Source organism: Cucurbita maxima, unplaced genomic scaffold, assembly GCF_002738345.1.
Source record: "Cucurbita maxima cultivar Rimu unplaced genomic scaffold, Cmax_1.0 Cma_Scf00043, whole genome shotgun sequence".
Classification (NCBI taxonomy): domain Eukaryota; kingdom Viridiplantae; phylum Streptophyta; class Magnoliopsida; order Cucurbitales; family Cucurbitaceae; genus Cucurbita; species Cucurbita maxima.
The window spans coordinates 291,996-318,348 of record NW_019272059.1 but is presented as its reverse complement, the minus strand read 5'-3'; the positions used below and the strand labels follow the sequence as shown (position 1 = coordinate 318,348).

Below are 26,353 nucleotides of genomic sequence, written 5' to 3'. Positions count from 1 at the left end.
GGACTCAATTTAGAAAAGATGGGCTCGATGAAATTGGGCTCACCAACCAGCGTAGAAGCCCAACTCGTTTCTATCCCTTGGACTCAGTTTAGAAAAGATGGGCTCGATGAAATTGGGCTCACCAACCAGCGTAGAAGCCCAACTCGTTTCTATCCCTTGGACTGAATTTAGAAAAATTGGGCTTGATGAAATTGGTTTAAGTGAGCCCATAAGTTGCCCTGCCCATGAGGGAGTTTGAAATAAATGACAAAATTAGATTAGCTCAGTTTGTGGCACTGAAATCAGCGAGTAGTTTTGAATGTTTCTTCTGCTAAGATAGCATAGGAACATGCTTCTGTGACAATTAGAAATACAAGTAGAAGAATGGATCTTCAAGTTCCAAGACTCATATGGGATAGGGTTGAGATAGTCATTCTAAAGTAAACAATATTAACTACAAATTCATACATAAAGGAAATATTGATACTACGCTTCATCAGTCACTTGAATCATTCGGAACTTGAGCTCTTCGGGGCTTCGTCTGCCTTTTTGTTACTACTGCCTGCATTTCTTCATGCAGCAAGATGAACATTTGTATCGTTTGATACAATCAGCCTTAGCAGGTGTTATGTTTACGCACTTTCCGTGGTACCACCTTTCGCATATGTCACAGCCAATCCAGAACTCATCTGTACTGTTTTCACCACAGCTACCACAGAGGGTTTTGCTATGTTCGTCGACATCCTCCTCGATACTCTGTTTGGCAAGTTTAGGATTGCTTTTCACCTGCCCATCATTGGATCTCTAGAATAGAGGAGTATCAAGTTAAGAGGTACTCAGAAGCTTAAAACAATTTGTTAAACTGCTTCAAGTTCTTTAAGAAGACATGACATTGATATGTCAAGTTAAATCTCTTTTATGTGATCAGAAGCTCTTTTCCCCAAAAAAAACCGATAACAGACGAGGATTAAATCCTTCAATCCCATCCGGAGAATTCATTGCACTGAACCCCATGAGAGAATTATGCACAAAAAGTTCAGTATGAGTTATTAAAAAAACATGATCAACAACATTAACCTTAGCGCTTCCTTGTGATCTGCTTCCACTATCTACACTAGGTTTCTCTTTGACAGGCTTCCATTCTGTCACAACTTCAAAGACAGTGGGAAGATCATTCATCAAGCTAAATAAACGCTTTCTGTCATTATATGATTAGTAAGACGAAAGGAGTTAGTGCATGATTTTGCAGAACATAACATCATTACATAATAACATAAAACAAACAGTTAAGTAGCTCTTCAACTTCCACAATTATTCAGGCAGTAACATAGTTAATAAAGGAGAAAACCAAAGAAATTAGCGTGGTTGATAAAAAATTGCTCGAGTATTCTGCCATAAACCTATAACCTATTTGTTGCAGACAGCATTTGCAAATAATCCCAGAAGAAACATTAAAGAAAGTAAATTTAAATGAGTCTTAGAAGTTCACAAACATCATTGACAAATGCAGGATTCAAAATATATCATTGAGCAGACCCTGACCTATAATCTGCAAGCAAAAAATCAAAAGAATAGGGTTTACCTTTCGTTTTGCTTAAGCCTTGATCCAAGATAGAAAGCCACCGAGAGCAACCAGGAATCACTATGTACAGCCACTAGAGACAGCCAATCTTTTCTGTTCATGCCATCCCTTGCAAAATTGATTCCAAGTGCAGGCTCAGGAAGCTCCGGTGGAACCTCTTCTACTGGAAGAACCACTTCCCATGTTTCATTGGGATGTCCATACAGACACAAATTTTCCTTATCTGAACAAATCAAGGTGAAAAATATATGAGGCGTCATATATTGATAGTAAATTCCTGCTTTCAGAGAACTTAATAATATCAGACAGTGTGAAACTTTGCATGCCTAGACAAGAGCATAAATCAATAAATTACAACATGCATCAGTCACTGGCTAATTAAGATACCATAAGTGTACGGAAAAAGGAACATTCCCAGGATCTCAATGCAAGATCAAGATCACAAAAATTAAGTTTCGAATTCAAGGAACAAGCATCCAATCTGAAGCAATTGCCGATACTACGTCATTAGCCATATTAAGAAATATTTTCTCAATTCATTATACATCGAAGGCTTGTTAAATTCACCAGCAGCAAGAAAATGAACATTTAGAGAAATAATAAACTTTGCAAGGAAATCAAATGCAAACAATTACGCATCACCTGGATCACAAAGGGCGTAAAATTCATCCACATCTGACAACAACAACAACAACAACAACAAAAGAAAATGAAAATCAGTGATCTCCGAGGGAAAAAAGAAATAAGCAAACAAGAGAAGTTAGAGAGAGAGAGAGAGAGAGAGAGGAGACAATACCGTGAGCGAGGGCGCGAACAAGAGCGGCACGGCGACCGGCGTAATCTTTGAAAATTTCCTCGACGGTTTTGGGAGTGGTGGATGGCATTTCCATGGCGGAAAGGAGATCTGAGAGGAGAGAACGAAATCGGGAGTCACATGAAGAAATGGAAATTGGGAGAAGGATTGGGAATGAATGGAGGAAGGATTAATGCATGAGTTTGGGAAAGAAGAGAGCGTAAGCGGCAGAGATCCATGTAAACGTCAGCACCCGCGAGACACAGAAGAACAGGAGGTTGGATTGTAAATTGACGATAATCAATATTTCACTATTGCCACTCCAAATTTTCACTTCCCAACCACTCTTTTTCCTTTCCTTTTTTCTTTTTAAAGGAAAAAAAAAACTCCAATTAACCATTTTTAAAATTTTATTTTATTATTTATTAATTTAGAACAGATGAATGATTATGGAATAACAAATGTGACAATGGGCCTGTTTGACTCCGGCCCAAATATCATAGTTCTTCGGCCCAGTTTCTAATCCATTGCAATGGGAGTGTCATGGGCCTAATTTGAATCTGGCCCAAATAATCGTCATTATGGGCCTAAGAGACAGGTGTGTTAATTTCCCGTGACTAAATTTAATAACCATTTAGCAGCATTAAATTGTGATTGGATAAAGGGTCAACTAACTTTAATATTATTCAAATAGCCGACAATGTATAAGGGATGAATTTGAGATTATTAAAACAGTGATTAAAAAAATAAAATAATATCCTTAAATTAAAAAAAAAAAAACAAAATTTAAAGATATTTCTTTAATTTAGCAACTAAATAAATATAAAATAAGTTAATTAATCTATTTTCAGAGTAACTAAAAAATTAATTAAAATAAGCAAGTTCAGCTCATTTTTTAATAGTTTGGAAGATGGAGTTTCCATTCTCGATTTGTCATACTATAAAGATAAGAATTAAAAAATAATAATTAAGAGGGGATTATGAGATGATTAATTAAACTAAAATATCCTTCCCAATAAATGCAACAAAATATGAGCAGTTGTAACATTTAAAATAAAAAGCTGAATAGATAATGGTTTGGAATAATCAAAGAAAACAATAACAATAATAATAATAAATAAATAAATAAAAATAGAGACATTAACCTTTAAATGGGGTCACGGTGACCATTAAGCACAGCTTGACGGCGACGTGTAGGGGGCTAAGTTCACGAGCCACCAAAAATAATTTTAAAATATTATTTATTTATCAATGAATTGGAATAAATCACACCGTTATTTGGCTAGGATAATTATTATTAATTAAGTTGTTATTATTATTATTATTTAGAAGGGGAAAAAAAAAAGGTAAAGGAAGCAGTCCTTCGAGCCGAGCCAGGGCGGCAAAAAGCCACCTGCCATCACCGCCACAATTCCGTCGGCCACAGAATTTTCCAATTGCGTCGTGGCGTTTTCAATTCTTGTTTATTGTTGAAAATGATTGAGAGAGAGAGAGGCCGATTCGCGTTTTCTTTCTGAAGCATCGAGTCAGTTTTGGGGATCTCTCTGTATCTGCGATTCGTTGTGGATATGGCGCAGATTGGTCAAGCCGAGGTCTGTGTGCCGAGGTCTCTGCAAGTATGGCAAGCTTTGATCGATTGGCTCTCTTTCTTTGTTCATATAATTGCTCAGATCGTGCGTGGTGCTCCTTCTTGGGCTCAGATTTTGTCCTATGTCGGTGTTAGATTGCCGCTTCTTGCCTCATCTTCTCCCTCTTTTAAGCCCTTGCCGATTGCTGAGCTTTCTCTCCATCAGCTTTCAGCTAAGAAACTTAGCCCTCTCACTGATGTGGATGACGGTGGAAGTCGAGATCGCCCGCTGGAAAAGATCACGGTAATGTTCGTTTCGTCCTCTTCTTTTTTTATATGTTTTTGAAGAAAATGATGATTGGCGACATTGTGAAATCATTAGACACTACAAACTGCCTCCATCTCTGCTTGCGATTTACTGATTTGAATATTTTCCATTTGTTTTTTGAAACCTATTATTACGATGTTGAGATAAACTAAGTTTGCTGTGATGTTTATGCATTTTACATGTTGTGATTCCAATACTTCATTTGCTCTCTCAGGTTGTTCTTGATTTGGACGAAACCTTGGTTTGTGCATATGAAACATCCAGTTTGCCAGCCGTTTTTCGCACTCAGGCAACAGAAGCTGGCTTGAATTGGTTTCAGCTAGAATGTGTGTCCTCGGACAAGGTACCTCCCATGGATTTCTCTTTCTAAACTCTACTTGAAAATTTTCTTCTGTCGATTAATTTTGGTAGCTGTATTGAAGGAATATGAAGGAAAGCCAAAGATCAGTCATGTGACTGTATTTGAACGTCCTGGATTGCACGAGTTCTTGAGTCAGGCTGCTGAATTTGCTGAACTCATTTTATTCACCGCTGGTCTTGAAGGTTTAGATTAATCAATATCTTTTATAACTTTCCTCCCGTTGCTATATGTCATATGTGGTCCGATGTACAGGATATGCTAGACCACTGGTCGACCGAATCGATTCAGAGGGAAGATTTAGCCTTCGACTTTATCGACCATCCACCGTTAGCACGTAAGTAATTTACCTCTAACTGGGTTTAGAATCTGAGATTGATCTTGACTGGGGTACAACTCAATTAAGCAAGCTTTTCCTTCCATGAGAGATTTTGTGTTCTAAGCTTTTGCTTAAAATTTATCAGGCTGTTGAAATGAACTACAAAATTAGATTTCTTAAAGATGTTTCTTTAAATTGCAGAGAATACAGAGAACACGTAAAAGATCTATCGTGTTTACGAAGAGATCTCTCTCGAGTTGTTATAATCGATAACAACCCGTTTAGTTTCTTACTGCAACCATTGAATGGAATCCCATGCCTCCCATTCTCTCCTGCACAGCCTTCTGATAATCAGGTAGAAACTTCTCTTATGATAATGGCTTTGGTCCATTCCATTATTAGATACTCACTTCCCCATTGCTCTGTGATGTGCATTCTTCAGCTTTTAGACGTCCTCCTCCCGCTCCTCAAACACCTCGCCCTGGAAAAAGACGTCCGACCCATTCTATACGAAAAATTTCACATGCCTGAATGGTTTCACATCCATGGAATTCCTTAGCATGAGAAAATTACAATTCAGATAATATCCAAGCGTGCTGAGTGAAGAGCATGCTATGAAATCAGTCTCCACATTCTTTCCATTTAGAGCTTAGGTGATGGAGTAAGAAGAAATTCATGAGATATGTCCACAATGTATGTTGTTTCCACCTTAGGTTAATGTATTCTATTGTTTCATCAAGACTGCAAACCATCAAAAGAGTTGTACTCTTAAATTTAAATTCTTTTATATCATTACCCCTTAGAACAGTCTTTCAAGAGGAAATCCAACGTTTTTGTAGAATTTTGATACTTCTCGGGGATCACCGACTGGCGACCAGCATAGTCTGTCCTAGTGCAAGCCTTCAGTTATAGCTTCAAAATTACGTCGTCTGCAAATTGAATGCTGCCATACTCCTCTTTACTTCATAGTAGTTAATGTAGTTTAAAATTATTTGGCAGCACTTCAGTGTCATAGCCACTTGGTCTTGTTTATTGGTATGTACACTTGAAAGGAAGAACTGACAGGGAGGACTTGTTTTGGGGAGGAGCAACAGAGAGGGAGAAGCCGCCATTTGTTATTGGATAAGTTCAGACTTAGGGAAGCTAATCAAGCAATGGCGATGCAACTCAGCCATGTGTATTACGGTACACCCACAACCCGACGACCAACACTGCCGCTCACTGGCTGGAGAACCACCGTATCTTAGGTTAGAGCCGTCGCAGGAAATGATTAGGAGCTTCTCAAATCCAACAAGGTTCAGGCAAGTAGGCCAAAGGAGACATCGACGGCCATGGATTCCGAGGATAGGCACATGTGAGTTGGAGAATGCTATAGTAGAGTTAGAGGGTAGGGGCATGTGTAGCTGTTTGTGAAGAACAAGGATCAACTGCCCAAATCGAGCCTCACGATTTTAAAACGTACATTGGACTGTGGACTGACTGGCTTTTCTTTTTGTACCAATAAATAGATATGAGGCAGCAACATAATCTGCTGTTCAGTGGAGTAATATAAATTGATTTTTAGGCTAATTTTAAACACAAAATGGTGGATTCTTCTCCTCCACGGTTCTATGTTATCAACTGTTCTTTCTTTGTATGCTCGGCTCTTTGATCGCAATGTCCAAGCTAAACATAGAAAGATACTGGAACTTGGGGTGGTTGGCCGGAAGCTTCAATTGCTCCGTCGACGGCACTTTCCGGCCGAGGAAGGGCCAGAGAAACTACAATACACAACAGGCGGAGGAGTTTCTTACTACTTCCTCCAATTGCTTAGCCTCTTGCAAGCTGTGGGTGAAAACGACTGAGACCATCCGTTCAGTTTTTTTATTGGTTTTCTATAATTTCTTGATTACATTGTTCTTAATCTAAGGTGTGAAAAATCCATCAGAAATGAAATAGAGGATTGTGAAGTAAGATGTTCGAGAAGGAAATAAAGAAGGGATTTATAAGCAATTCAATACAAACAGTGAAACAGGTATCAAAATTCCTTATAGCTAGCTATATGTTTAAACGTAAATTGCAAGAAAAGTATATGTTCTTAGTTCTAGAAAAGGATTTGGGATCGTCTACTCCGATCTATTCGCGAACCTTTCGACCTTATCAGTCATGTTCAATCCGACCATTGCCTCGCCAAGCCCACAGCTCACTTCCGCCAGCACCTCTGGATCGTTGTAATGAGTAACAGCCTGCACAATCGCTCTGGCGCGCTTCGCCGGGTCGCCACTCTTGAACACACCGGAGCCGACGAACACGCCGTCGCAACCGAGCTGCATCATCAGCGCCGCATCGGCCGGTGTTGCTACACCACCGGCGGCGAAGTGAACCACTGGGAGCCTCCCGAGCTGCTTAGTCTGCAGAACTAAATCGTAAGGCGCAGCGATCTTCTTGGCGAAGGTGAAGACCTCATCGTCGTCCATGTTCCTCAACAACCTAATATCTCCCATCACGGACCGCACGTGCCGCACTGCCTCAATGATATTACCGGTGCCGGCCTCGCCCTTGGTCCTGATCATCGCCGCTCCTTCGCGGATGCGCCGCAGCGCCTCACCGAGATTACGGCAGCCACAGACGAACGGAATGCGGAAATTGTGCTTGTTGATGTGGTTTTCTTCATCGGCGAGAGTAAGAACCTCGCTCTCGTCTACATAATCGATACCAATGGCCTCAAGAATCTGAGCTTCAACGAAATGGCCAATTCGAGCCTTCGCCATGACCGGAATCGTGACAGCCTGTTTGATTTCCTTGATTAGTTGAGGGTCGCTCATTCTAGCGACACCGCCCTGGGCTCGGATGTCCGCAGGAACTCGTTCAAGGGCCATGACGGCGCACGCTCCAGCCTCCTCAGCGACACGAGCTTGCTCGGCGTTCACAACGTCCATGATTACGCCGCCACGAAGCATTTGAGCCAATCCAACTTTCACAGAGAAGGGGGATTGCTTTGTCTCAGTCAGAGCTCCGTTTCCGTACACCGCTACAACGCCGGATCCTGCCATTTTCGCCGCCCAATAACGCTACAGTAAAAAGGCGGTGGGGGAGGATTCAGCCGCAATGAAAAGGCCGTGGAAGAAGAAGAAATGAAGGCCGAGAGATTAAGGAAGAGAAGGGTTCTTTAAGTAGTGGCTGTTCTCGAATGATCTTATCGAGAACGAGAAGCGTCGATTCACGTCCAGCCTAAGCGCGTGGCATTACATAGAAATGGGGCCCACAGAATCGTCAATCTTTGAGAAAAAGTATACGAATCCAACGGCTGTCAATAAGAGATCAGGAAGCTTAGAGTGGACGTGCGTTCCATAATCATCGGTGCCTGTTAAAGCCACGCATTTTGATGTCTGAACAAGCCCTCGTTTGCGCACCAAGAACTCGATACGTGGAAACCGGTGGTTCGTTGGAGTCTTTTTCGTCTTCTTAACCTTTTTATTTTCTTTTTCAATTTTATTTTAATAAATTTACATTAATTAATACATAAATTTTTAGAATAATAATATTTATGCATAAAAAATATATATATTCAAAAATAATTTAATAGATAAAATACTAATTTATTATCTGAGCGAGGGATGGAGACGTGATCAACTTGGTTTTGTCTCTACTTTATTTATTTTTAATTATTTCGTTTATTTGGTTTATTTTATTATTTTTGTAGTTTTTTTCTTTTATTTAATATATAATTGCGTCAAACATAGTCAAATTAAGAATCAATTAGTCAACTCATAATTATCAAACAAACTAAAAAAAATAAAAATAGGCATATTGTTTCTAAAATGAGTGGTTAATCGATTATGGATGGGCTCAAATGGGCCCTTTAATCACAGCGCCCACTTTAAAATTCATATGAACCATGGCCTTATGGCCTATCTCATCATAGTGCGCACTACTTGTACACTTTTTTTCAACTCAATTATGATAATAATTCTTTTGCTAACGAATATCTCCTTTATGATTCGATTCAATTCTAAAGTTAAATTTTGGTTACGTTATAAACTTTATATCTAAATGCTATTATTTCGTATTTGACCTTTACAAACATCATAGCTATTATCGTATAGACCATGACTATATCGTTTTAGATGGTAACTTTTTAAAAATTAAACAAGTATTTCAAAATTAAAATAAATCATAAAAATAATATTTGATATTTTTTGGTTTAAATATAGTTTTTTTTTTTTTTTTTTTTTTTTTTTTTTTTTTTTTTTTTTTTTTTTTTTTTTTTTTTTTTTTTTTTTTTTTTTTTTTTTTTTTTTTTTTTTTTTTTTTTTTTTTTTTTTGTATAAAAATGGTTCACATTTGTTCAAATATATATTCAAAGTAGACTATTATTGCTTTTAATATTTGTTTATTTTTATTTATTTATTTATTTACTTTAATATTGTCATTATAAGCGATAAATGGTGTTTGAAAGTTTGAAACTTACAAGAAACTTCCATTCAAATACCTACATCATGCTATATGTATATTATAAATTTTTATTTCTAATAAATTTATAATTTTTTAAAATATAAATAAATGTATACTCACCAAATACAATATAAATATTAAATATTTTTTTAATAAAAATTGTTAATGGTAGAGGTTAGAGAATTGAATTTCTGTATTTAAAAGAAATTAAAATTAAAAAGTTTATAGTATAATTAAATATTGGAAAAAAGTAGAAGAAAATGAAAGGTAAACGCATTCCATTTGCGATATATTCTCAACTTTGCGAGAAGAATTCCATTTCACAGAGTCTTTGGATTTAGTAAGACACATGGATTTCGAACAAGAAACGCCGATCTTGCAAAACGGCGCCGTCAAGGGTTCGCTGATCGGTCGGACGGCTCACAACATGTCGTCGTCATCGCTGCGCAGAAAGTCCGATTTGACCCTCGTTTCCAAGGTTCGTTTCGGTTGTCTTAGGCTGTTGCTTGTGAATCTTCAAGAGGTCATTTTGGGAACGAAGATTTGGTTTCTTTTTCCGGCGATTCCGTTGGCTGTGTTGGCCGACTCTCTTGGCTTCGGAAGAGTAAGTGAAAACTATTTCAATTTTATTTTTTTTTAAAAAAAAAAAAAATCCAAATTTTTTAAAATTAAAATAGAAATAGATTTTAGATTTTAGATAAAAGAAATTAATTAAAAATAATAATCTGTTAAAAAAGTTGAATGGATTTACAGGCGTGGGTTTTCGTTCTGAGCTTATTGGGGCTTGCTCCACTTGCGGAACGCCTGAGCTTTCTGACGGAGTAAGCCTGAAACGACGACGTTTTCATTCTGGAATTTTCAATATTCTTTTTCTATCATTTAACTTAAATTAATATTCTTATTCATCTATTTGCAGACAAATCTCATATTTCACCGGCCCCACGAGTAATTTTCTTCCTTTATTTATTTATTATTTTGATTTATTTATTTATTATTTTTTAGACATGGTTCGATCAACTCTAATCATGTATTTTTATACTTAGTTGGTGGGTTATTAAATGCAACATGTGGCAATGCGACGGAGCTAATTATAGCAATATTTGCACTTAGCAAGGATAAAATTGAGTTGGTGAAGTACTCTCTTTTGGGTTCGGTTCTATCAAACCTTCTGGTCGTTCTTGGAACCTCACTTTTCATTAGTGGCATCGTCAATCTTAAAAGACAACAAACCTATGATCAAGTATGTGATTGGTTCTTGGCTTCTTAGTTGAAGATATATGTTTTAATCGTACGTTATAAAGTTTTGTAACATTTTCTTATAGAGACAAGTTGAGGTGAACTCACACATGTTGTTGTTGGCGCTTTTATGTCATTTGCTTCCGATGTTGTTCCCTTATGTCAAAGGGTCCACTGATGTGGTTGTAGCTAAAGCGCTACGATTGTCTAGAGCAAGTAGTATAGTAATGTTGGTGGCTTATGTAGCTTACTTGATCTTTCAACTATGGACTCACCGTGAATTTTTTGAACCGGATAAGGTATGGTTAAATTAATTTTAAATTATACAACAAGTATGATAATTTAGACGTTGTTTTATTATTATTCTGTATTAGGAACTAGACGTTTATAACGATGACGTTGTGCAAGAAGCACCAACGATTGGAATATGGAGTACAGTGGCTTGGTTGGTAGGCGTTACTATTCTCATTGCTTTGTTGTCGGAGTACGTGGTGGCTACAATTGAGGTAATAAAAGTTTTGTTCGATAACTATTTCTCCTCTAAATTTGTAATATTTCGCTTAATTTTTTAAGTTATAAGTAAAAAGTAGATAACATGGTTGAAAAATTAGGACGCTTCGGAAAGTTGGGGGCTATCAGTTGCGTTTCTTAGCATGATATTGCTACCATTGGTTGGAAATGCAGCCGAGCACGCAGGAGCTCTCATATTTGCTTATAAGAACAAGTTGGTATGTCCTTAATATAATTAATTAATTTCCTTAATAATCATATTATTATTATTATTATTATTATATTTTTTTAATGGTAAAATGCAGGATATAACTTTAGGTGTTGCTTTAGGATCTGCAACTCAAATAGCAATGTTTGTGGTAAGAAATTTGAGTTGATTTCGTAACGGTATTAATATTATTATATTCTTTAAAATGCTATAATTTAATTTAATTTTTATATTTTTAATAAAACTTAAAAATTAATTATTCTTAATTTTCAGGTTCCTTTATGCGTAATTGTCGGTTGGATTATGGGAATTAACATGGATCTTAAATGTAATGTTCTTGAAACTGCCTCCCTCGCTCTTTCAATAATGGCTTCATCATCCATTTTACAGGTACAGCCCCTATATATATACACACACATACATATACACACACACACACACATATATATATATGTTTAAATTTTTTAAAAATGGAATATTTTGTATTTAATTGGCTAATTTTGTAAATTATGTTGAATTTATAGGATGGCAGTTCACATTACATGAAGGGATTGATTCTCATCCTCTTCTATATTATCATTGCAATATGTTTCTTCTTCACCAATGGTGACTTTTCAAACTACTTTTAACATTTTTTTTACTTTTTATTTATTTATTTATTTATTTTTATTATTGTGTAGATGAGGTTACTATCGTCCATTCCCAATCATCGAGAGTCCAACTAAAGCCAAAGTAGCCCAAATTCAATATTTGTTCGAACTGAATTAGTACCATGGTAGTCCATGTTGTGAATGACAGTGTTTGCTCTTGATCTATGCAGATCAGGGGTTCAACTAACACGTGAAATAAGTTTTACTTTTATATTTTATAATATTTTACTTTTATATTTGTATAATATTAAATTTTAAGAGTTATTCAACTCGAGAGGGTCGAGTTGGTCTAACTTTTATAAAAAAAAAATAAATTATATGATTGTGCAGTAATTCGAGTTCGATGTTCAATCCCGTTTACTTATTAAGGATCAAAATATTATTCGTTTGGTGTTGTAATACATTAATAAACGAGCGATTTGATTCTATCTCGAGTACGGTCGACAAGCTTGCTCATAATTTTACTTGGGTTTATTTTTATTTTTTATTTTTTGCAAGGGAAAAAAAGTTATTTAGTAATTACATTTTTTTTAACTCGGAAAAAAGAAAAGAAAAATAAAGTATTTGCCTCTTCTATTTCTCTGTTTGCGCTCGCTCGTTCGCGCCTTCGTTTACTGTATGGTTAGGGTTTGGCGCTGAGTGAGTGCAGCGATCACCAGCGGATTTGGCAAACAATATTTTCTATTGAGTTCTTCCGTATCTCTCAGCGTCGATCGCCCGCTTCCTATTCTCATAATATTCTTTAATCTTTTCAACGTAGTTGAGGAATTCAACTGGGATAATTGGGCTGCTTGCCGGAAATCTTGCGGTTTCTATCTGTTGTGTACTGTCAATTTTTAGGTAAACTCGACGAATTGCGCCTATCTGGTAAGTTTCATCGAATTTCTTCCGATTCGAGTTCGAGTTCGACCTTTATGATTGCTTTGATTCTGTTCTGCAAGCTCAAAATTCGAATTGACAACAAATGTTTTTGTTTGCCTACTTTGAATTTTTTTGGGTTCTTATTTCATTATAGATTTTTCCATGTTGCAGTTACTGAACTCCCATTTCGCACTTGATATGCATCTATTTGGTATACTTTGGAAATGGCAAATCGAAGTTTAGTGTGGAACGTTGCGAGGAAATGTTTCACACTTGGAATTATAGGCGTTACGGTTTCGGATCGTTATGCGAGTGTTGTCCCTATCCGGGGTGCTTCAATGTCTCCCACTTTTAATCCTAGAGCCACTTCTCCGGCAGGACCTGTTAGTGGTAATTTTCTGAAGGTTGCATATTTGTTATAGCGAGGAATTGATACCATCTGATGCTTGGGTTTGCTTTCAGATGACTACGTGCTGGTTGAGAAATTTTGCCTTGAGAAGTTTCAATTTTCTCCCGGTGACGTGATTGTTTACCGGTAAGTTTCCATCCAGCGCCTAACTTCGTTATCTGTATTGTCTTGTTCTGGACGCTTATATTGTGTTTTGTGGTATTAGCTTGATTTAGTTCCTCTTTTATTCGATGGTGAAGGCTTCTCTAGATTAAGAAAGAAAATGGCCTATGTAAACCCACATTATCCTTCCCATCGCTCTCTCTCAAATTATATAGTAGTATGATCCAGTGCATTGTATGTAGATAGTCTTGCTCGATTGGGATTGCTCAGGGTTTGAATCTTAATGAGTTGAGGCTAGATAATTAAGATTTGGATTGGCTCTTCTAGGTTGACTTTTGATCATTATTAGTTTGTAGGCCCATTTGATTAATCATCGCTGAGAGATCACATTTGGACTCCAATTTAATAACTTCCCAAGGCCATACAATCGAAGAATAAAGACAGAGAACTCAAAAGTAAGAAAAACTCGAACTCCATTACTTGCAATTTGCATAGAACGAAATGGTTACTCTTTGCATTTGCCTATCCAATATGGGGGGTCAAGTTTTGTGGCCTCTTTGTAGTCCTTTGGGGCAATTGGATCAAGAGGAATAAGACCTTTTAGGGATCGTGAGAGACCTTGGGAGGAGGTGTGGTCACTCTATTTGGACATCGTTTTCCAAGTATTTTTGTACTTATCTGCTAGGTCTAATTATTATGAACTGGAGATCTTTTTTTTTTTTTCTGTATAGCTAGGTGGTTGCCTTCTCTTAGTGTGCAGTATTTTTGTGTGTCCTTTTGTATTCTTTCATTTTGTCTGAATAAAAGCTTGTTTCCTCATTAACAAAAATGGTCATTTTTTGTGAAAGAAATAGTACGAATTATATTTACGTAGTCATATTCGAAATAATCTAAGGTAATGGATAGCATAGTGATCCATCTGGCTCCTGAATTGTAATAGTCTTGATGATGTAATTGGTAAATGTATGTGATTGAAAGCATGCCAAGAGTGTACGCTAGATAAAAAGCCTTCATTGTTTCCTGCGCTGTTAGGAGATTGTAACCTCCAAGTCCTCTTCTTCCCAAATTTACCGCACCCCAAATTTTGACCGTATTACAACGTAACCGTGGTAACTTCCCAAATATTGAGCACCCGAGAAAGAAATACTAAGCTCCAACTCAAGAACTAACAGTTAACTTCAAATTACCTGAATATAAAGAACTCTTTCAAGCTTATCCAACTTTAACAAAATTTCTAAGAACAAGCCAACTTCCAAACAATGATACATCTCAAATGCCAGTCCCAAAATGAATCATCAACACTAAACAGTAACTCAAACCATAAATGAACTAACCAACTCGTACTAATGTAAGTTCCCAACTAAAACCAACTATTAAGAAGATAGAATAACTAGCTAATGATCTCAAAATTTGGTGGTGAGTTCATCATAATGCATACTCAGTAAGTGGCTCACACGTGAGGAGTCATCAAACAACATACAACATAGAAAACAAACATAATGCTTCTCTCATACAACTAAACATGCTCTTTGCACATAAAACAAGTGAAACATTCAACATGCTCAACACTTGCATCAATACATCATGTCATGTGCACTCAATCCTCACGCAAGGTCAACGAGCTCATTTGACTCCACAGAGTCACTCAACACTAATATTTAGCTCTCACAAAGCTATATGAGACTGACTCTTTCGAGTTATGTCAATGGTCTACCACCCTGACCATTTTTACCTGAGGCACAATGGTATTTACCCAACTTTTCTTCATCACACACAAGGTCCTCTGACATCGTAGAATCTCACTAAAATGCATGATCCTACACAACCATCATGCCTTTTCAGACAATGTCAGCATTTCAGCATGCTCATCACAACATACTCAACAAACAACAGGCTCAAAAATCATCAAAGGTCACATTTCATAACTTAAGTCACATATCCACCACAAATATAATATGTTCAACATCTTAAAAACACCACATAACCTATCACAACTCAATATTCCAGCATGCTTAAACACATAAGGAGACATAATAATTCAAAGAGACATGCTTCACATGATGTAGTTAGAAAAGTTGGTAGGCACACACCAAACAACTCCACAAGTGGAAACTACTAACTTAAAGTGCTCCTAATATAATCCAGTAGATTCCTAAGCAGCAAGTACAAGGCTTAGTGGTCAGAAATTAGTTTGGACGACCTTAATTGAAATTGAAAGAGTATTTAGGAGAGGCTTCCTTACCCAAAATCACTCTTAAACTGAGTTCGAACAATCCAAAACTGAACTGACTCCTGAAACAAAATGTATTCACTGGTATGGATTTGTGGCTACGGTGTCGTTGAAGATAAAATTTACTCTTAGAGACTTGAACAATTTGATTAAAATTTCCTTCCCTAAATCGTTGACCTATTGCAGATCCCCTAGTAATTACAAGGAGAAACATGTGAAAAGAGTTATTGCCTTACCAGGAGATTGGGTTGGAACTCGTCAAACATATGACGTTGTAAAGGTTCCAGAAGGACACTGTTGGGTTGAAGGTGATAATTCAGATTGCAGCATGGACTCGAGATCTTTTGGCCCGGTAAGATACCATCTTCTATAGTTAATATTCTGTTTCTTTTCGGGTGTGCTATTAGTTTTGAGATGCAACCAGAGTTTATGTGGATTGGTAGCCTCGATGGGATCTTTAATTATTCTTGTAACTATTTTTGGGAATTGAAAAACACAGTTGAAAATATCATCATACTTTTTTAGAGTTCAAAACAAAGTTTTCATATGAAAGAGCATTAAGAAAATATAGATAATTAATTTACTGTTTTTCCAGAGACATTTCTTGAAATACTTTACTGCAAGTATCTGAGGTTTGAGTTCAACTCCTTTTTTAATGCTTTTTAGACATGACTAGCCCAGCCTGACTGAACTAAGCCTTTTGCTGGCAGATACCAATGGGTTTGATTCAAGGTAGGGTGTCACATATTGTATGGCCACCTCAAAGAATTGGTGCTGTTGAGAGGAAATACCCTCAGGGGAGAGTCAAGTCCTACTAATAATACCAAAATTGAAGGTCTTTTACATTAGGTAGAAATTTTTTAGAACTGGAGACCTTTTCTGCAGTGATTTCTATCTATCACTTTCGGTTATGTTATTTTTTCTCCATAACATACATTATTTACATTCTTGGGGTATTTTCAATGTAATACCCGTATTTGGAGGAACCTGTATTTCAGTAACGATTGAACTTGACCTCACGTATGCACGAGAATCCCGTCGCTTAAGTTTCCTGGTAAAATCAAATCAAATGGAAAAATGTAATGAGTGCCCCATCAACTGGAATTTTGGGAGGAGAATCGTAAAAGACAGACAACCAGTAATTATCAAAAACTTTTGCAGAGTAAATTCATATTGCAGCTTTTCGTTCAACTTTGATTTCTAGGACTTAGGTAGGAGGTTTGGTTGGTTCAAGCTGATGGAGGAACCAAGTGTGTTTTTCTTAGTTTATTATTATTTTTTTAATTTTTATTGTTGTTTATTAGCTTTTCCTCTGTACATTTTATAAATACAATCGGGAACTATTATTATTATTATTATTTATCTATTTTAATCGAAATTGACTTCAAGATTAAATTTGAAAGTTTTTTGTTAAATAAATTTAGGGGAGGTAACCTGATTTTGGGAGTGCATTCCAGCATATTTAATATATATATATGTTTTCTGAATAAGAGGACATATTTAATAATAAAATAGAAAATCGTTTTTTTTTTTTATTAAATAAAAGTATTTTTTGGGATTTTTTTTTTTTTTAAATAAACAGAACGAAGAAAAAACAAATAAGAATAATAGTATTTCCTTGTTTTTAATTAAAATTAATTGGATAATGACGTCATTCGAAGTTTTTGTACGTCATGGAAACGTTTGAATTACGTAAGATTTGAAGGGTTTAGGGCATTGATAACCTTGTGAATTTCTTCATCTGACAAAAAGAAAAAAAAAAATTGATAATTTTGGCAGGACTACACAATGGACACATAACTAAGGAAGTTTAATGGTGCTGCTGCCTGCTGCTACTTCCGGAAGCCATTGCGGCCGAACTACAATCATTTTGTCTCTCAAGGTTGAGGGAACAAATATCGAGTGATCCTTGTGTTTGTGCCTTCTTAAACTTGAGATAGCAGCTTCTTATTTTCTGCAATTCGTCAACAACCATATTCATGGACGTTCTTTCTCGAGGCACAGTTGAAGAGCATGATAACCCAATTCTCATTATTGAAACTACACATTCCTCCATCCATCTTGGTACAGTTTCTCTACCATGATTATCTTCACCCATCATTATTGCTATTTCTGGAATTCTGTCTTCCTTCTCTTCTTCTTGACAACGTGTTTCTTCATATAGCAAATAAGGGTCAATTATGGCCAACGCTCCATGAGACAATGCCGTTGAAGTGAACATGTGAATGTCTACGCCACTGTGAAACGTTTTGTCGGTGGGTCTTTTCCCAATGATCATCTCCAATAGTAGTATTCCGTAGCTGAAAGTATCTCCTTCACTGGAAACTCTACCACCGGTGGCATACTCTGCAATTCCTCATCCATCATTATACGAATAGAAAATCAAGATCTAAAGGAGTTTGGATGGAAGAAAAATACCTGGAGGGATATACCCGATCGAACCCTTAAGCGCAAGTGACATGGTTTGGCTGAAAGATGATTGATCATTTGAGCCTTCCAACATGAATCTTGCTAAACCAAAGTCCCCTACATGGGCCACCATATCATCGTCCAGCAATACATTGCTAGGCTTTAGATCACAGTGAACAATAGGTGTTTCGCAATGATTGTGAAGATAATCTAATGCACAAGCAATATCAATGGCAATATTCAGTCTCTGGATAAGACTCAACCTTCTTTGATTCTCCCCTTGATTTGTAGGGTGAAGCCAACGGTCCAAGTTTCCATTGGACATGAAATCGAAAACTAGAGCTTTAAACTCATTGCCTTGTCCATCGATGCTCGAGACAGAAGTTATGATCTTTAGTAGATTTCGATGTCTTATGTTTGCGAGAGCTTTGCATTCATCAACAAAACTTTTGGAAGCACCTTCTTGTTGGAGGTTCACAACTTTGATTGCAACAATCAATCCATCATTTGACAGAGAACCTTTATACACAGAACCAAAACTACCTGAACCAATCAAATTGTCTCTAGAGAACCCGTCAGTTGATCTACTGAGTTGTAAGTAGGAAACTTGCAATAGAAAATCCTTGGAGTTGGAAGATGAATTCGAAGCATTCTTCCTCGAATTCTTAAGCATTAAACACACAAGAAGGATGCTCAAAATAATAATGGCAGATGTGACTGTAGATATTGTACAGGCTAACACTTTTTTTGTCAGAAACTTGTTGGATGAATGTGTTGGGTTAGGCATGCATGAAGGTAAATGTAAGTGTTGAAAACCACCACATAGACTATTATAGGATAGATTGAGATACTTGAGTGCAAGAAACCGGTCAAGAAATTGGGGAATTGGCCCAGACAAGTTGTTGCTTGAAAGATCAAGTGCTTCTAGACCTTTCAAAGCTTCCAAAGATTGAGGAATTGTTCCCTCAAATAGGTTATGATCCAAAAACAAATGAATCAGGCCCATACATTTACCAAGGTCTTTGGGAATATTTCCTGATAACATGTTCTCTGACAGATCCAACTCAGATAAACTAATTAATTCTCCCACTTGAGCTGGTAATGGACCAGTAAGTGAGTTCTGAGCCAAGGTCAAAAAGAGTGAAAGGGAAGGGAGACTGAGAACTTCCTCGGGTATGGTACCACTTAGCTTATTATTAGATAGGTCAAGAGCTTGAAGTCTTTTGCATCGTCCTAAGCTTGGTGGTATACTTCCATCAAGTTTGTTATCATTCAAACGAAGCTCGATGATCAAGGACAAGTTACCAATGGATGATGGAATTGGCCCACTTAGTTTGTTACCTTGCAAATACAATTTGGCCAAGTTTTGAAGCTTACCAACATTGAGAGGGACACTACCATTCAAGTAGTTATTTTCCACAGTGAAAACCTGCAAGTTAATCAAGTTTTCAATCCCTACTGGAAGGCCTCCACTTAACATATTTTCACCTAAGGTTAGGCTTGTGAATTGGTCTGACAAGTTGGTAATAGATGGAGGCAATACTCCACCAAAATGATTCCCAGCAGCACCCAGTATGCTTAGACTGGTACAATTAGTCAAGGAACTGATAAAACTTAAGTCACCAACTTTCCCAGTTCCAAGTCTATTGTCATCAAAATTTAGTACCACCAAGTCGTTTAAGTTCCCTAAGTCCTCAGGTATTTTACCAGTGAAATTATTCTCAGAAAGATCTATTTCTTGAAGACTTGAGGCATTCGCAAAAAACGTGGGAATAGGCCCGTTGAAATTGTTGATAGCACCATAAAAGATCTGAAGATTGGGAAGAGAAAATCCATTATTTGGTGGTACTAGGACTTGCAATCGATTCTGAGTAACAGAAAAATAATTCAAAGAAGTTATATTATAGATTGAAAGCGGCACTGACCCTGTGAAGTAGTTTCCATAAACTGTGAAGAATTTCAATCTATGCAGACGTCCAACTCCATTGGGAATGTCTCCTTGAAAGTTGTTCTTTGCGAATGACAAACGAAGCATTGAAGAAAAATTACCTATCCAAGGTGGGATAGTTCCAGTCAAATTGTTGACACCAAACCCGAGAAGCTCCAACTTGGTTAACGTGAAGAATTGGGATGGAATTTGACCTTCAAGCCTATTGGCACCAATTGTCAGAACAACCAGCTCAGTACAATGACTTATATTCACTGGAATCTCACCACTGAAGTTATTAAAAGACAAATTGAGATGACGCAATCGTAGCAGTCGACCAAACTCTTGGGGAATTTGGCCATGCAAGTTGTTGTCTCCCAATCTGATTTCAGTGAGATAAGTAAGATTACCCAGAGAAGGTGGTATCGAACCACTCAGCTTTCGAGCTTCCAAGCTCAAACCCACTACTTTTCTGATGCTTTGATCGCAAGAAACGCCAACCCAATCGCAAAAATGCATGGAATCGTTCCAAGCACTCATGATTCCAAGTGGGTCGTTGAATACTTTACTTTTTAAGTCAAGTAGAGCCAAGCGATCCGATTCATTTCCAGAGGTTGGTGTGTATTTTGCCAAACCTGATATCATAGACATCAGAAAGACATTATACAAAATTATACACAGAATCCGCTTGGCATTGCTGCGAGTGTTCGCCATCCTGATTTCTGATAACAAGAAAGAAAAAAGAAAACAGCGAATTTATCAGTTTACTTGCAAGGATAAAGCTTACATGGAATTTATAGGCAATGGCATCTTTGAGTGGTTGGTGGCTGTGAATTTTGTTGAGACGACTCCATTATCTTAGCTTTGGATCCCACTGGGCAGAAGACTAGTAATAGTAATTCTTCTCAAATATCTTAGGCTTCAGCTTAGGAGATGAATACTAGTAAAATGAGATCAAGTTAGAAACATATATATTTTTTAATTTAAAAAATATTCATGTTCTACCGTTACTCGACGAGTTCTCTATCTAAATACTTTTATACAACACAGATAGATAAAGTAGTTTAAAATTAAAATTCATTTGAGTTTACCATTATTATTATTGTAGAAATTATTTATTTGATTCTAAAAGTATCACGAAGTCAAGGTCAATGCCATGGTAGAATAAAGCTACAACAATCAAAATGTATTTATGAAAGAAAGCAAAGCATGAAATCAAGTCAACGGTTTAAAGTCTATGGGGCAATAAACATGGCGTGTGGAAGGGGAGGCAAAAAAGAGAGGGACGGGGCTAAAGGTTTGAAACCAAAATTTGGTTCAAATAGATTAAAATTGTTTGGACTATTTCATGAGTGACTTAATTATACTATATATAATATTGTATTTTAAATCTCGACAAACATGTACAAGTTTAGAAAAATTAAGGAAATTGACTAAAAGGATGTGGATTTGATGTGAGTATAAAGATTTGGCCAGAAGTGAAGAATCTGTTGTTTCTAAAGCTTCCTCTGTTTTTGGTGAACTTTTCTTACCGTTTAATTTCTATTCGGATCTTAGCTTTGGGTTCTTTACCAATGGAGGTGGAGATTTCTCCATTTTGTTTTATCGTCGCCCGAGGTTGCCTGAATCTGGTGAACTGAAGAAGGGCTTTTAGTTTGATTTCCAATTATAACTTAATTGAGAGTTATTGACCTACCAATGGTTAATGATCATAGAAACTATAGAAATTACAAAATAATTTTCTGTTTGGAAATAAAACAGGATAATTACGAAATAATTAAGAAGACAACACCAACATGAGGGGTGTACATTACCACAAAAAATGATCAGTCGGAGCCAGATATTTACTTATACTTTTCCTTGCATTTTTTTTCTATCTTGTTGTTTGTGTTCTTCGTCTAAATTGAGTGAGTTGTGCAGCAGTAACATATAGCTTCAAAACCTTTTTAATTCAATTCTAACCGCCCATAATTTTATTACTAAATTATTTCACCATATATCGTAAGCTTTACAAAATAAAAAATATTTTTAATGAAAACAATATGATAAATGTATTCAATTAATATAAACACAATAAAAATGTTTTGAAGAATTCTTTTTTCTTCTTATTAAATCTTCTCAACTACTATTTCATAACTGAAATTAATTATAGAACCTATATAAATAGTCTTATGTTTTTCTATTTGAATCTGAATAATATTTCTTCCTACCTCATTACTTGAACAAGCTGCATTTTTGTAAATTAAACTGTGTACCTTATTTTGGTTCCTCTGAGATATATGAGCACCAAACATGTCAGCATGTATGTTACCACAATGATAAGCCATACCTGCAGAAAAACAATTTGGAAAACAGATAAGGGAGGGAGCACCTTGATGAATTCTAATTCAAATAACCAAGTAAACGAACCTGCAAGTTATATGCTTCGAAGTTAATCCTCAATGTTGCACAAAACTAACGCAATTTGGTCAAGAACATAAGCTGATATATAGTTATCATCCCTTCTGGTTTAATTCCTGTTGCCATCATTTCTTAATTCAACGTTCTTTGCCTTCATTTTGCCCACATCAGATATTATAATCCACTAAACTTTTCTGTTTGGGATATGGAGCCTGATCAATAGTAAAGAATAGGGTAGAGATAAGGTAGATATTTCGTAATGCATAATAAAAGATATGGTAAATATTTCGTAATGCATAATAAAAGATATGGTAAATATTTCGTAATGCATAATAAAAAATATGGTAAATATTTCGTAATGCATAATAAAAAATATGGTAGAGATATGGTAGATATTTCCTAATGCATAATAAAAGAGATGGTAGGGATAGATATGGTAGAAATTTACAAAGATAGACAGAAATATATAGTAGATATTTCGTAAAGATTTAGTAAAATTTTTGGCGGAGATATAGATTATATTGGATAAACATAAACCATATATATACCTTTTCTTTTTTCTTCATTTAATTTGTATACCCTAAATTCATCAATAAAATCTTTACCAATATTTTTCCTTAAATGGTCTCCCTCTAGTTGTTGCAATCCTCAAACTTTTCTCCTCCTTTTTCACCCTTGAAGAGGTAATTACAGAAATTTTCAGCAGCAGGTCAACCCAAACTGTAATAGCTGAGTTATTTCATGAAGGGACAATCTTCCCTCCACAGAGAGAAGATTGTTGACTTTAACGCTTTCATCCTCTCGACCGTTGGATCAATATAACTAGAACGCCACCTTTGTGATAAGCATTCGTCGTTATACTTAAAAATTTAGATTTGACCTTTTCAATTCTATTTCTTTCAGTTGACTTCACGATAATCTGATCAACCTCATCCAGCAGACCAAGCAAGCAACCTGAATAAATTAATTTTGCTTGGAGTTATGTCTTCCTACATTGGTGTAATCGCCAAAAAAGATGTCCTAATCATGAGTTTTTTCAAATAGCCTCATTAAGCATATCCCAAACTTCACATCTTGTGGGAAGAACCTCCAGAAAGAAATGTCTGAAAGGTGTACTGTATCACCCATATTGCCAACCATCTTGCTTGCTGCCATCATCATCTTTATATGTGGAGATGGCATGATCTACAAAGCTTCGATTCGAACAGTATCCATAAATGAGAACAAAAATTCAAACTCAACAATTACGTGCATAACACAAGAGCCACTGAAGTCCTCGCCAGAAAACAGAGAAGAAGATGATGATAGTGGAACTTTTGATTCCTTGATAGTTCCATTCAATCTTTCAGGAAAAAAGGCAAGAATTGATTGGTTTAGGAAACACCTTCCCGACTTTCGAATTTTGCAGTCAAACAATTTCACGCAGCAGTTCCATAATCGACTTCAGGAGTTTCTCAGCCATGATTGTGAGACACAATTCTTCATGACATGGATATCTCCAACAAGGACTTTCAGAAGAAGAGAACTACTGGCAGCAGAAAGCATTTTCAAGTCTCACCCCCGTGGATGCTTAACTATTCTATCAAGAACTCTGGACTCAGAAAGAGGCTACAAGATTCTTCAACCTCTACTTGATCGTGGGTTTAAAATTCTGGCAATCACACCGGACTTGCCTTCTCTATTCAAAAATACCCCTGTTGAGACTTGGTTTGATGAGATGAAGAGAGGAAAAAAAGACCCAGGTCAGATTCCATTAGCTCAGAATCTATCTAACCTGATGAGACTTGCAGTTCTATACAAGTATGGAGGTGTTTACATAGATACAGATTTTATTGTTTTGAAGTCTTTCATGGGGTTGAAGAACTGTATTGGCGCTCAAAGTATTGATCCGGTATCTAAGAACTGGACTAGACTGAATAATGCTGTTCTTGTTTTTGATAAGAAGCATCCACTTCTAGAGAAATTCATGGAAAATTTTGCATCGAATTTTGATGGGAGCAGATGGGGATATAATGGACCTTTTCTGGTCTCCAGAGTAATAGCAAAGGTAACAGGAGCCGGAGATAGACCAGGTTTTAACGTCACTATATTGCCTCCAGCAGCATTCTACCCAGTGGACTGGACCAAGATTGGTGAACTTTTTAAGAAGCCAGGAAACCGAGCTTCTGCAAATTGGGCAAAAGCAATGCTATCTCAGCTAAATGACAAGGCTTATGGAATACACCTATGGAACAAGCAGAGTAAAAGTTATACCATTCAAAAGGGAAGTGTCATAGAAAAATTAGTTTCTGATCATTGCATCGTTTGCAAATACACTTAGAATTAGGGAAAGCTCTACGAGAACAAATGTAAAGATGCATGAAAAACTACAATTTATTTAATACAGTACACCGAAAATCTTATCAAGAATAAAGTGAAAGCATTTTCCTCACAAGAATCTTAAAGAGATCATGACTTAATTGTATCTCCTTCATCCAAATTCCCCAAATTAAAGCATTTATTTGCTAGGCGTTTAAGAGTTTGAATCTTCTCCATTGTATTCATCAACTTATTTTCTACAATACCATGATTTGAATAAATTCTCTCTGATTATTTTCAACCCAATCTCTCTCTAAAGTAGTATGAAAAAAGTACGGCATTTTAAAGGACAGTAGGCACCATGTTTGGATAATGGTACCAGAAGAAGTCTACAAGAATCAGTCGGAAACTATAGGTTTAATTCAATTAAGTGGTTGGATTATGCGAGCAAATGCAACATGAACAGGTAAAATCATATCAAACTAATTCCAAAATTAAAGAGAAATAACGATTAAAAATTATGAGGAGTTACTGGTCTAGTCAACTTCCGTAGCTTTTCTGAGCTACAAAAGCTATGATTATCCTGAAAGTATATTATTTTAGCCGGAGAATATCAACTCGTCAAAACCAATGTCAATTAAACTCGTGGTCATTATATTTTATCTTTCTTTGGAGGAGACACAGCAACAACGAGTACGAGTACTCTGTTAGACGAACACGACTCTCCACAATGGTATGATATTGTCCACTTTGAGCATAAGCTCTCATGGCTTTGCTTTGGGCTTCCCAAAAGGCCTCAAACCAATGGAGTTAGTATTCCTCACTTATAAACCCATGATCATTCCCTAAATTAGCCGATGTGGGACTTTCATCATCCAACACCTCCCCTCAAACGAAGCACGCCTCCCCTTAATCGAGGCTCTCCTTTGGAGTCTTAGTCATTTTTGACTGCCTTCGTACCTTCGAGGAGGCTTGACTCCTTTTTTCTTTTTGGAGTCCTTTGTTCGACATTCGAGGATTTGTCAATCTATTGGCACGACTAAGTTTAGGGCATGGCTCTGATACCATGTTAGACGAACACGACTCTCCACAATGGTATGATATTGTCCACTTTGAGCATAAGCTCTCATGGCTTTGCTTTGGGCTTCCCAAAAGGCCTCAAACCAATGGAGTTAGTATTCTTCACTTATAAACCCATGATCATTCCCTAAATTAGCCGATGTGGGACTTTCATCATCCAACATACTCCTCGCCCGAACGCCCCGACTACGAATTTTTGCATTAGAAAAACAAAAGTCCAAACAGCATGGGCCACGAGAAGAATATTCAACTAGAAAACTCAACTAATTCAGGAAAGCGACACCAAAATAAACAAACAACGAATTTGCGTAAATTTCCACACCAATGATTAAATCGCTTTTCCTCATTGCTACTTCATCCCCTCCGCCACAACAAAATGAAGCGCAAGTAAGCGAAAACATGAATGAAAAAACGACACACGAAGGCACAAGTCTATTAATGGACATTACGAACAGAAACACCAGAAGGAATGAAATTGGTAGAAAAGGAGAGATCGGAAGTTGAGGGAAGAAAATGAATTCCTTGTGACTCTGATCAAGAATACGAAGCGCAAACCTGTAATGAGAAAGATAGAGATATCGAGAGAAGCAATCGAAAGCGGAACTGTAGAAGCGGACGCCATTACTGAATCACGAAGCGATGTAAAAGAACAGAGATCAAAGAAATGTAAAAT

General features: G+C 36.6%; 7 protein-coding genes across 10 annotated transcripts; 4 read left to right on the top strand and 3 right to left on the bottom strand.

The window, feature by feature from the left end:
- Positions 1–289: 289 nt before the first annotated feature.
- Positions 290–2,700, bottom strand: LOC111470220 (PHD finger protein ALFIN-LIKE 1-like). Its single transcript, XM_023115757.1, has 5 exons — positions 2,358–2,700; positions 2,204–2,236; positions 1,562–1,784; positions 1,057–1,177; positions 290–783 (listed from the first exon to the last, which is right to left on the bottom strand). The coding sequence occupies exons 1-5, from the start codon at positions 2,449–2,451 to the stop codon at positions 535–537; spliced, it is 720 nt and encodes a 239-aa protein (XP_022971525.1). The 5' UTR covers positions 2,452–2,700; the 3' UTR covers positions 290–534.
- Positions 2,701–3,702: 1,002 nt separating this feature from the next.
- LOC111470123 (carboxy-terminal domain RNA polymerase II polypeptide A small phosphatase 1-like) lies at positions 3,703–5,862 on the top strand. Of its 2 annotated transcripts, XR_002714979.1 has the most exons (7): positions 3,703–4,225; positions 4,464–4,592; positions 4,672–4,792; positions 4,863–4,944; positions 5,128–5,281; positions 5,369–5,619; positions 5,766–5,862. XR_002714979.1 is itself a non-coding variant. In XM_023115616.1 (6 exons), exons 1-6 carry the CDS (start codon positions 3,923–3,925, stop codon positions 5,483–5,485), a joined length of 906 nt encoding a protein of 301 aa, XP_022971384.1. In that variant the 5' UTR covers positions 3,703–3,922; the 3' UTR covers positions 5,486–5,767. The 2 variants fall into 2 exon arrangements, 1 of the variants encoding a protein (XP_022971384.1); XM_023115616.1 differs by having other exon boundaries at positions 5,369–5,767.
- Positions 5,863–6,825: 963 nt separating this feature from the next.
- Positions 6,826–8,057, bottom strand: LOC111470122 (probable pyridoxal 5'-phosphate synthase subunit PDX1). The gene has a single exon (XM_023115614.1). The coding sequence runs from the start codon at positions 7,956–7,958 to the stop codon at positions 7,032–7,034; it is 927 nt and encodes a 308-aa protein (XP_022971382.1). The 5' UTR covers positions 7,959–8,057; the 3' UTR covers positions 6,826–7,031.
- Positions 8,058–9,628: 1,571 nt separating this feature from the next.
- LOC111470279 (vacuolar cation/proton exchanger 3-like) lies at positions 9,629–12,290 on the top strand. The gene is made up of 11 exons (XM_023115837.1): positions 9,629–9,964; positions 10,114–10,181; positions 10,277–10,305; positions 10,404–10,600; positions 10,683–10,895; positions 10,971–11,102; positions 11,208–11,324; positions 11,412–11,465; positions 11,588–11,704; positions 11,839–11,920; positions 11,995–12,290. The coding sequence occupies exons 1-11, from the start codon at positions 9,710–9,712 to the stop codon at positions 12,048–12,050; spliced, it is 1,320 nt and encodes a 439-aa protein (XP_022971605.1). The 5' UTR covers positions 9,629–9,709; the 3' UTR covers positions 12,051–12,290.
- A 242-nt stretch (positions 12,291–12,532) lies between these two features.
- On the top strand, positions 12,533–16,612 carry LOC111470229 (mitochondrial inner membrane protease subunit 2). 2 transcript variants are annotated; one of them, XM_023115773.1, is made up of 5 exons: positions 12,533–12,831; positions 12,997–13,215; positions 13,288–13,360; positions 15,753–15,918; positions 16,277–16,612. In XM_023115773.1, the coding sequence occupies exons 2-5, from the start codon at positions 13,050–13,052 to the stop codon at positions 16,382–16,384; spliced, it is 513 nt and encodes a 170-aa protein (XP_022971541.1). In that variant the 5' UTR covers positions 12,533–12,831; positions 12,997–13,049; the 3' UTR covers positions 16,385–16,612. The 2 variants fall into 2 exon arrangements, with proteins under 2 accessions (XP_022971541.1, XP_022971544.1); XM_023115776.1 differs by having other exon boundaries at positions 12,535–12,831; positions 12,980–13,215.
- Positions 16,613–17,235: 623 nt separating this feature from the next.
- Positions 17,236–20,616, bottom strand: LOC111470061 (putative receptor-like protein kinase At3g47110). The gene is made up of 4 exons (XM_023115535.1): positions 20,570–20,616; positions 20,313–20,465; positions 17,985–20,125; positions 17,236–17,912 (listed from the first exon to the last, which is right to left on the bottom strand). Exons 1-4 carry the CDS (start codon positions 20,614–20,616, stop codon positions 17,377–17,379), a joined length of 2,877 nt encoding a protein of 958 aa, XP_022971303.1. The 3' UTR covers positions 17,236–17,376.
- A 2,572-nt stretch (positions 20,617–23,188) lies between these two features.
- LOC111470132 (lactosylceramide 4-alpha-galactosyltransferase-like) lies at positions 23,189–26,353 on the top strand. Of its 2 annotated transcripts, XM_023115628.1 has the most exons (2): positions 23,189–24,602; positions 26,241–26,353. In XM_023115628.1, exons 1-2 carry the CDS (start codon positions 23,402–23,404, stop codon positions 26,306–26,308), a joined length of 1,269 nt encoding a protein of 422 aa, XP_022971396.1. In that variant the 5' UTR covers positions 23,189–23,401; the 3' UTR covers positions 26,309–26,353. The 2 variants fall into 2 exon arrangements, with proteins under 2 accessions (XP_022971396.1, XP_022971397.1); XM_023115629.1 differs by lacking the exon at positions 26,241–26,353 and having other exon boundaries at positions 23,189–24,734.

Coding starts and splice junctions, on each gene's coding strand:
- LOC111470061 (XM_023115535.1), bottom strand. CDS start 20,616: ATGGCGAACACTCGCAGCAATGCCAAGCGGATTCTGTGTATAATTTT. Junction 20,466..20,569: donor CGGATTCTGTGTATAATTTT/GTATAATGTCTT, acceptor TAAAAAGTAAAG/TATTCAACGACCCACTTGGA. Junction 17,913..17,984: donor GATCGGGTATATCCCTCCAG/GTATTTTTCTTC, acceptor GAGGAATTGCAG/AGTATGCCACCGGTGGTAGA.
- LOC111470229 (XM_023115773.1), top strand. CDS start 13,050: ATGGCAAATCGAAGTTTAGTGTGGAACGTTGCGAGGAAATGTTTCACA. Junction 13,361..15,752: donor GGTGACGTGATTGTTTACCG/GTAAGTTTCCAT, acceptor GACCTATTGCAG/ATCCCCTAGTAATTACAAGG. Junction 15,919..16,276: donor ACTCGAGATCTTTTGGCCCG/GTAAGATACCAT, acceptor TTTTGCTGGCAG/ATACCAATGGGTTTGATTCA.
- LOC111470279 (XM_023115837.1), top strand. CDS start 9,710: ATGGATTTCGAACAAGAAACGCCGATCTTGCAAAACGGCGCCGTCAAG. Junction 10,306..10,403: donor ATATTTCACCGGCCCCACGA/GTAATTTTCTTC, acceptor TTTTATACTTAG/TTGGTGGGTTATTAAATGCA. Junction 11,705..11,838: donor CTTCATCATCCATTTTACAG/GTACAGCCCCTA, acceptor TTGAATTTATAG/GATGGCAGTTCACATTACAT.
- LOC111470220 (XM_023115757.1), bottom strand. CDS start 2,451: ATGGAAATGCCATCCACCACTCCCAAAACCGTCGAGGAAATTTTCAAA. Junction 1,785..2,203: donor TTACGCCCTTTGTGATCCAG/GTGATGCGTAAT, acceptor TGATTTGTTCAG/ATAAGGAAAATTTGTGTCTG. Junction 784..1,056: donor GATCACAAGGAAGCGCTAAG/GTTAATGTTGTT, acceptor CCTCTATTCTAG/AGATCCAATGATGGGCAGGT.
- LOC111470122 (XM_023115614.1), bottom strand. CDS start 7,958: ATGGCAGGATCCGGCGTTGTAGCGGTGTACGGAAACGGAGCTCTGACT.
- LOC111470123 (XM_023115616.1), top strand. CDS start 3,923: ATGGCGCAGATTGGTCAAGCCGAGGTCTGTGTGCCGAGGTCTCTGCAA. Junction 4,593..4,671: donor AATGTGTGTCCTCGGACAAG/GTACCTCCCATG, acceptor GCTGTATTGAAG/GAATATGAAGGAAAGCCAAA. Junction 5,282..5,368: donor CACAGCCTTCTGATAATCAG/GTAGAAACTTCT, acceptor TGCATTCTTCAG/CTTTTAGACGTCCTCCTCCC.
- LOC111470132 (XM_023115628.1), top strand. CDS start 23,402: ATGTCTGAAAGGTGTACTGTATCACCCATATTGCCAACCATCTTGCTT. Junction 24,603..26,240: donor ATTAGTTTCTGATCATTGCA/TCGTTTGCAAAT, acceptor CGCAAACCTGTA/ATGAGAAAGATAGAGATATC.